The 9,534-nt window shown below is 34.0% G+C and overlaps 1 protein-coding gene across 1 annotated transcript in view; it reads left to right on the top strand.

The window, feature by feature from the left end:
* Smp_141510 (family S9 non-peptidase homologue (S09 family)) overlaps positions 1 to 9,534 on the top strand; it is a gene marked incomplete at its 3' end in the record, with an annotated part of 44,473 nt that overhangs the window by 2,701 nt on the left and 32,238 nt on the right. Inside the window, exons 2-4 of the mRNA XM_018798302.1 lie at positions 1,506 to 2,126; positions 3,481 to 3,669; positions 7,399 to 7,602. Of these exons, the coding sequence (XP_018653257.1) occupies positions 1,506 to 2,126; positions 3,481 to 3,669; positions 7,399 to 7,602 (1,014 nt within the window). The remainder of the gene's footprint in view (positions 1 to 1,505; positions 2,127 to 3,480; positions 3,670 to 7,398; positions 7,603 to 9,534) is intronic.

The raw sequence follows: 9,534 nt of genomic DNA, 5'->3' as shown, positions 1-9,534 counted from the left end.
CAACTCTGGGATGCAGGCACATCCAGCTGACGAGTCCCAAATAGGACGAAATGCGCGTCAAACTGGATTCCACTGCTAGCCACTATCTATCTTTGCTTACAATGTTTATGAATTCAGGCTATATCGAGGAAATACGCACAGTATGCACATATGCCAATAAGAGACTGATCAATTACAGTTCTAAATAACGATGGGAAGATTCAAACAAACGATATCAAGTGAATTATCCATTCTTGTTCAAAATTATTCCGAAGATATACTTATAAGATAGACAATGTGATTCAAGAATATTAAATTAATTTCTCGATAGTTTACCAGTACATAAAGTAATATGTAAAACCTGGAAGCACTGGACTGTCGTTTTGTCCTACTGTAGGACTCCTCAGCAATGCGCATACACAATCCCCAATCGACTCATGAATTCTATATTTGTTTGGTAAATCATGAAAGGAAGATAATTTTCTTCACATACTGATGTCAGTTGAGAAACTATTAAAAACCAGAGAGTGTACCGTTTTGTATTACTTTGATGTTGCTGTATATATTACGCATAACCTATGACTTCATACAGAATTAAATCTACGTGTTTTATGATTTAAAATGAGCTCCATCTAGCCATTCAGTTGAAATTAATTCACCTATTTTAGTCAGCTCATTTATAAATGACAAACTCTTTACTAACCATTCTAAATTAGTAATTAGATTGTAGTTGATATGATCAAGACATTGTCTTCTTAATGTAGGCTTCCATAAAATATGGAATCGTCTTACTTAAACCGTTAGATTTTTTAATACAGCAGTAGTCTGCTTTTAGTTATTTCATATTGGAAATAGTTTATATTGAATGACACGAAAATACGGCAAGACTATAATTTATGAACGAACCAATCATATTTATGATAACATGTTTTGAATTTTGGCGCAAAATTCATCTCCTCATTTGGTTAAATATCATTTTGGCATTATAACTAATGTCCTTTCGTGATGAAAACATCAAATCCAAATTCTAACCCCAACGTTCAACTGTGTATCTCAATCCTAGTTCCTCACATTAATATATAACTCTAGTAAGTAGGTGGACATTCCAAAGTCGTTTTAGCGAGGCATGTCATCCATAAATTATAGTCTTCATCATTCAAGATCATCGGAAGTTATAACATTCACTTTTTTTGAAGTGATTTTATGGAAGTTTACTGATTCCACCACTAACTACTATTCAACTTTTGTAAGATCTTAATTAACTGATGATACTGAAACATTTCAATTGAAATTTACAGATACCAATAGAGACTGTCACACAATAGAACGAAACGACTGTCCAATGCTTCCAAGTTTTCCATGGTGATCTAGCTTCAATTAACTCATGATCTCAACTATTAAAATGTATGGATTTCATGAATCCTATGGATCCTTTTGAATTTCTTTTGATATTACTTCATCTTAAGTGTAGACTGAACTATTACAAGTAATTTTTATTATTTATTTCCTTTTCTTTAATCAATTAGATTTGGAAAGGTATACCCTATGCACAACCACCAACACAAAAGAATAATTTAAGATTTCGTCGACCTATTCCACCAATTTTATCCAATCAAAAATATGATGCAACTTATTTTCGATCTGCTTGTTCTCAACCAAGTTTAAGTTCATCTAGAACATCATTTCATGAATGGTCCAAGTATTCATATGAATGGTTTCAACGCTTTACATTTGAACCAATTCATAAAGAATCTTCAATTTATAATGAAGATTGTCTTTATTTAAATATTTATAATTTATATGAAACAGATACTACTTATTTAAATGATAATAATAGTAATAATAATAAACGATATCCAATTATTGTATTCTTTCATAGTTATGATCATTTAATTGGATCAGTAAATTATTATCCTGGACATGTTTTAGCTCAATTAGGATTAGTTGTAATTACAGTGAATTATCGTTTAGGTCCATTTGGTTATTTAGCTATAAATAAACCATATTCACATGAGAATATCAATACTAATGATAATAATGATGATGAGGAGGAAATCATAATGGGAAATTATGGATTATGGGATCAAATTAGAGCATTGGAATTTATTCATGAACATGCTGATAAATTTTTAGGTGATCCTAATCAAGTAAGTTTAATAGTTCTTATTATATTGATTTCTTGTTAATATATAACGTGCTGATTCCCGTCAACTAGAGAGGAGTGAATTATCGATCGGAGCAATAATAGACAAAAGCCTTTATGAGCAGTCTTGAGTACTTATCAGTCCTTGTATCTGCCTAGAGCCCAGCCAGTTAAGTCCAGAACACCAATAACAGTCTCTGCAATATGAATAATTATTTCTCAAACATACTAGGTTTATATATCTAACAAACTGACCACATCGTACCATAAAATAGAAAATAACATTTGTACAAGATTCAGCCAATATTGGCTGTGAATGTGGGGAACCGTAATTAATAGACTGGGGGTAACTCAGGATTGAAAAATCGTACAGTAGTAGTCTATGGCTCACAATAAAAGGAACATGAATATGTATAGTTAAGTAACTTAACAACCATAAAATAGGAAATACACGTATCATATTGGTCCTTAAATAGTTCTCAAAGTTACCATTCATAATTCTCTTCGGGATGTAACATTTCTAAAAAAAATGTTTAGATTATTAGAATTAATCAAAGTAGCTAGATAAGTTTGTGAAGGTTATTCAATATGATGTTAATTTTCAACACAAATTGACCTTGATAAGAGAACGATGGAAAAGTAAAGAGTTGTAAATCAGTGGTAATGCGGTGTGTGCTACAGATGTTGACAGATATAAGTAGTATGTATCACCAATCGAAAATAGAATGCCTAGAGGTAGAAGATTAGGAAAATAAAAAAGAAGAGAACGAGAATAGAGAGCGATTCGTATGGAAATGACGGAACAAAAAAGTTTGGGACAATTGATGTATATTTTGAAAATAGAGTATTTGCTGTATAGTTCTCAGATTTCATCAAAATATTGTGTAATGTGTTAAAATACATTTGGTTGTTCCCTCACGTGTTCTCGTTCACTACAGTAGGAGCAAACTCTACAAATTAAGTTCAAGGTATTTTGTGGAAATTGGTTCTAGTTTGTAGTCTGTATCCGTCATAGACGAATCTAATTTGAGGTACCACTGAAAAATTGAGTGTATTGGTTAGTTATTTCATATCAGTATGGGAATTCTCAGTTCCGTACTCAAACGACCTCACTAGGAATCGAACCTATAACATCCAAGTATCATAGTGAACAATTAACCATTAGGACAACTGGCTTCACCTCCAGTAGAACAATATGAACCTTAGTGAATTTGTGGTATAATGAGATTATCATTCTATGAAAGTAGGGACAATTTTTTCCACTCCAGATATGCTTACTTACTTGTTAGTTATTTTAGAAACGTACTTGTTTATTCATGTACGCTAAGTATGTGTTTCTTGCATCTTTTACACAATAGATCACTGTAATTGGTCATGGTTCAGCTGCGGCTGATGTTGCACTACATTTATTGTCAGAAAAATCAGGTCGTAGAAATCCACCATTATTTCATCGTGTTATTCTTATGTCCGGATCTGATCAAATGGAAGGTGGTTTTGTTCAAAATGCCAATGAATCTGAGGCATATGCTAAACAGTTGGCTTATCAGGTAAGCATGAGGTAAATAATGTAATGTTTAATAGTGAAAAATGTCCCGTAACAATACATTGATAAACGAATATTACACTGTAGTGGACTATAATCGACTTTTTGGAAGGGTTAACATTAAAGTAATTCCAATCACTTGATTTCTTAGAATTTTAGAGTACAGGAAATAGTGCCAGTACCAAAAACCAGTTTGTTGTAAATTCCTCGTCCATTTAAGCTTTTCTAAACTGTCAATTTCATTATTATGAAGTTAGTTATTTATCAGATATCAAAAATATAAACTCCATTCCAAAGATGATTGGTGACGATGATTTCATTATTAGCTATATTCCTGTTTACTTCTAAATGAAAAACTATCCGGCTACATCATCAAATTAATCAAAATATTTTAAGTAAATTCACTAAAGCCTAACATAATTGATCCCTATGTAGTGTAACATGCAATATGTGATCCGGATTCGTTTTAATCAAGGAGTATCAGTTCCCTTGAGACAACAGGTATATCTTCTCGATGATCTTTAACTGACACAGAGCTTAGATCCAGATTTTCCTGGATCCTCCAACCAGTGAACACTTCAACATATTATACACCATGTCAAGTTACTCAGGTTAGTGGGTGGGACATTATAAATTGGTCGATAGAATTCAATAAGCAATAACGGGTTAGATAAACGCAACTTTTGTCATTAAGGAAATTTGATGCATATTTATGAGTTACATGTAATTTATTATTCAACAACGATGTGCGATGCCATGATGTGGTCGGTACATAATCGATCTTTACGAAATCCAGCTTACTGATCTAAAAGTTAAGGATCTACTGAATTTTTTAATCGGCTTAGCAACACTATATTAAGAATTTTGTCCGGCACTGACTCTAGTGTTGTACTTTTGTAGTTCTCATACTGAATAAAATCTTCTTTCTTCGGTATTTTGGTGAAGTATCATTCTTTCCTGTCTGTCGAAACTTGTTCTTTCTCCTAAATCTTTCAGAATAGAACATGGAGCATCTTTGCACTTATCTCTATGTCTGAATTCAGTGATGCAGCTGGTGTTTTGTCTGATCCTGTTGCTTTTTCACTCTTGGTTTTTTGATGGCCATGTTGATTCTTTTCACTGCATGTGGGGTTGTCAGTAGGGACATCCGGCTGGTGAATTACGAAGAATCTTGGCTTTCACTATGAGGCGAAATAAATCTTCTATATGAAGACCATTCAACATACAAGGGAGGATTTAAATGGTCTAAATGATTTTCTATGATTGGTGTTTTGTAGCAAGATTCTTTTTCCAGGAATGAGGTTTCTAACCTCACATTCGACTCCCCTACTTTTCTCAAGCTTTAGACCGCGAAGTACCTTGAGAAGGGTTTCAGGTAGGGTTGAAGAGTCTCATACTACAATAAAATAGATGTCCACTGCTCCCAGGCTTTAGATAATATCCAAGGCAGTTTTAATCCATCTCAAATACCATGTACTAATTTCGAAATGTTTACTTAATGGAATTTGGTAGTTTTCACATTATTTTCTGTTACCTTATAGATAATCTCACTTTGTCTGACGCCTCCATGCAATTTACTGTGTGAGACTTTTTCAAACATCGCTGATTCGAATAAAAAGTTTTTTTGGTTAATTAACATTAAAACTGCACTGTATTGATAGAAACTGGCAATAAAAACCGTCGACTTCATATGTTTCTCGTTAGTTGATCTTTTACTAACAAGATGTACCAATCTTATGGAAAATCTCAATTCCTCAAACGGTTGAATCAATGTCATTTAGTATTACAGAAATGTTAACAAACCACCAATACATTGAATTTATTTTTGTATTGCTTGTTCGAATCTTCCCATTGATGTTTAGGACTGCAGTTGATCAGTCTCTAATTGGCATTTGTACATCCTGTGCGGATTACCTCAGTATTGCCTTAAGTCGCAAACATCGTAAGCAGAGATGATGGTGTCTAGTGGTGGAATTCAGAACACGCGTTTCGTCCTATTTGGGACTCGTCGGTTGGATGTTCCATCATCATCTCTGCCTATAATGTTTGTGACTTAAGGCAATATCGTGGTTATCCTCACAGGATAAACATATGAAAATAAGAGACTGATCAACTGCAGTCCTAAACACCATTGGGAAGATTCAAACAACCGATACAAAGACGAATTAAACTTCGTCCACTGCATGAGATAATGGATACCTGAACCCATTAGCTAAGTGGATAACACGATAGCGTTCAAAGCAAATGGCACTGGGTTGGAGTCCCGGATCGGACATCAACTATGGGACGCAGATTCGTCCAGCTGATGAGTCCCACTTCTAGACACCATCAGCCTACTTTCTTTGACACTACTAGTTGGAATTATTCTTTATTTTTATGGTAAACAATATATTGCTTTCTAGCACTTAATGATGATCATAAATAAAATTTTACTTTACTCCACTAATCTACTTATTTTTGGGATCGTTTAATATTTAAAATACTGGAAATTTTTAACCCAGTCATAGGTAAGGTAGAGCTTACGATAAATGTAGCACTTATAATCTGCACTTATAATAGCACTTATAGCACTTATAATCTGAAATATTGAATACTGTGGTTAAAGATGCCACAAGCATTCGAAGTTTGACAACGCTTTAAACAGTAACACCTCTATAAATGAAGTATGCCAACCCAGTCAAATTAGAAATCATAAATGAAGGAGTTCAAAGGTATATTTGGAAGGCTATCGGTATGTCGAGGAAAAGTTTGGTCTAAGCTGGCTCGTAGTTGAAAGGGATGAGTAGCGCGGCGCACCAACTAGTGATCTGGTGCGAACGCGTGACCGAGAGCCTTCAGCTAGCTGAGTTCAGTAAAACTAACATAGTCAACATTAAATATCGAAGACTTACAGAGCTATTGATTTTGGGGATTTATTGAGGATTTGTTGAGCTAAAGTGAAATTTACGTTTCACTCGATTATCTGAACAATCATACTGTCATGTTTAATCACTGACTTTGTTTAAGTTACCTGTAGAACAGTTATTTAATATGTAATGTAAACGTAATCATAAACATTAATTTTGATATCCCATCAGGAAGTACAAATCTGAACTGATTACATTTTTGCTTCGTTGATACACTCAAAAAGACTTATTATGAATCAAAATGAAGAAGTATATTTTTACATTAGCTTATCTAAAATGAACTATCATATGACCTCATCAGTGTGCACGATCTCGCCCCGAGAGATTCGAACCCAGGACCCTCGGCCTTGAACGCGAACGCCTAACCTCTAGACCAGTGAGCCGATATCCAACGGTATTAATGTCTAACTTCCATCAATCCATGAATGACTGCTCAACCATTCACCCATTGTCTGAGGTAGATACCTGACTCTATGCGACATGGATTAAACTCCACTGGTCATGGCTTCTCACTAGAACTGCAGGAAATCATCTTGTATCCAGTACAGTGCTTTCAGGTTTTCAATGGTGATCTAACATTAATCGATTCATGATCTTGATCAAAATACTGATCTCGCAAAAATGATAGATGTCATAGTTTTGTAAACAAATGTAGTATAAATGTAAATATAAGCCTTACTATATCAAATGTAATCGATATATTCCTTCTCCAAACCAATGATTGATAATTCTTCGGCGTCTTTAGAATTGACTTTATAATTAAGTTCATAAATGTTTTCATCAGATGAATTAACAACAAAAGTAATCAAAGTTTTACAATTTTATAGGTTGGTTGTGATGTTTCATCAAAACGTTCAATGATCAATTGTTTACGATCTCGTACATCTACAGAAATATCAAATGCAGCAGCAAAAACAAGAATTCATCGTCCTAATTGGTTGACAAAACCATGGGCACCAACTTTAGATTATGATTTTATTATGAATACACCAAAATACTTGTGGACTAATGGTCTTTATGCTCACATACCAGTAAGTGTTCCTTTTTTCATTCGATTTGTAGTAATATGAAACTTATTGTAGAAGATAGTTTGATCATTCATTGTTTCATTAACTGTTATGATGTGTAAACTTTGGAGTTGGAAAGTTAAGGAGATGAAAAGTATATTTCATGTGAAACACGGACTTGATGCAACTTGTTGGAACAAAACCTAATACACAAAAACAATTTAAGGATAAAAGTAGAAAGGCAGCAAAAGTTTAATATCAGAAGAAAAGATTATGAGATAGGTAAACAGAGTGTAAGTAGTATTTTTCATTTTAAGGTACTGTGGAGATTGTTAAAATTGAAGTTTCAAATTACGGACTAAATTTGGTTAGATAATCACTGGAAATCATGAAGCAATGGATAGTTGTTTTTTCGTGGTATGGAACTCTTCGATATATGCATCCAAGGCATACCAGACATTGAATTTGGGACCTTAGATTCTCTTGGTGTTTCTTTATCCTTTAAATCGCTGACTGGTTTACATTTTTAATTTCATTCACTTCGTGGTGCTGGACAGCAATTATCTCATGACCGACATAGTTGAACTTTACTGGTCACAAATTCTCATTAGAACTTCTGAAATTTTCTCTAGAGCTTACTAGTGAGCTAATGACTATTGCTTATCTAGTTGAGCTACAAATTCAGCGGTCATCATAACGTCCTATTCAAAAAAATAAATTATGTGCTTACAAATGGTTACGCAAGATACTTGGGATCCGTTGGCCAGACACCATCAGCAACAACCTACTGTGGGAGAGAATAAACCAGATTCGAGCGGAGGAAGAAATCAGGAAGAAGTGCTGGAAGTGGATAGGACACATATTGAGGAAGGCACTCAACTGCGTCACAAGCCCTCACATGGAATTGTGACGGCCTAAAGAGAAGAGGAAGACCAAAGAACACAGTACGCTGAGAAATGGAGACAGACATGAGAAGAATGAACAAAAACTGGATAAAACTAGAAAGGAAGGCGCAGGACAGAGTGGGTTGGAGAATGCTGGTCGGCGGCCTATGCTCCATTGGAAGTAACAGGCGTAAGTAAGTAAGTGGATGATTCCGAGTGGTAATTCCTGAAGATCTAGTGAAAACCCGTAACAGGAATAGTTCGATGACGTCGCAATTGAAGTACCTACCCACCACCAACAATGGGTTATTTCCAAATGAAATTTCGAAGTTAGAAATGTAAACTTTTGAATTGTAACTCTGTAGTCTGAAGCTTAAGAGCATATCAAAAGGCCTTTAAGTTCTAAGTTTTATCTCATACTAATACAGAACAACTACCCATTGCCTTTTGATTTTCCAATGGTTATTTAACCAAAACCAGTTAGTGATGGGAAATTTGAAATATAATATTGAATGAAACAAAGTAACTAATAAGAATTTGTGTTAATTAACTGATGCAAGAAAAGATCAATAATAACAACTCAGTCGGACATCAACAATAATGTGTATATATATATACACCTAGCTAACTGGTCTCAAACAGAACAACACACGCGTCCCAATTTCCACTGCTAATAATAATTGAAATATATTGAGTATGCACCAAGATACTTATAGCTATTTTAGAAACTTATTATAAGCCAAGTGTGTTGTTACCGTTCACTTTCGAAAGTTTTTATGATGAGTTAACCTTATCGTTAAATTTTGAGATTTAAAATCAACCATCTATATGGTCAAACAACAAAGTTGATGAGATAGAACCCTGTAAATTGTATTGACTAAATTTGAAACATGACCTAAATGTCCCGTAACTAACTTCTATAGGTATAGTAATTGATGATACAAACTTGATGTACCTTCTTCAAGGTCGTAGATACAATTTTCTGATGAGTAATAACTATTAAGCAATCAAAGTTTAGATGCTACTACTTAGTAGTTTGGAATGCTTTAATATATAGAAATGTTTGAAGAAA

The sequence above is a fragment of the Schistosoma mansoni genome, chromosome 6, assembly GCF_000237925.1.
Source record: "Schistosoma mansoni strain Puerto Rico chromosome 6, complete genome".
NCBI lineage: Eukaryota > Metazoa > Platyhelminthes > Trematoda > Strigeidida > Schistosomatidae > Schistosoma > Schistosoma mansoni.
The sequence above is the reverse complement of the archived record's forward strand: the minus strand, read 5'-3'. Positions and strand labels throughout refer to the sequence as shown.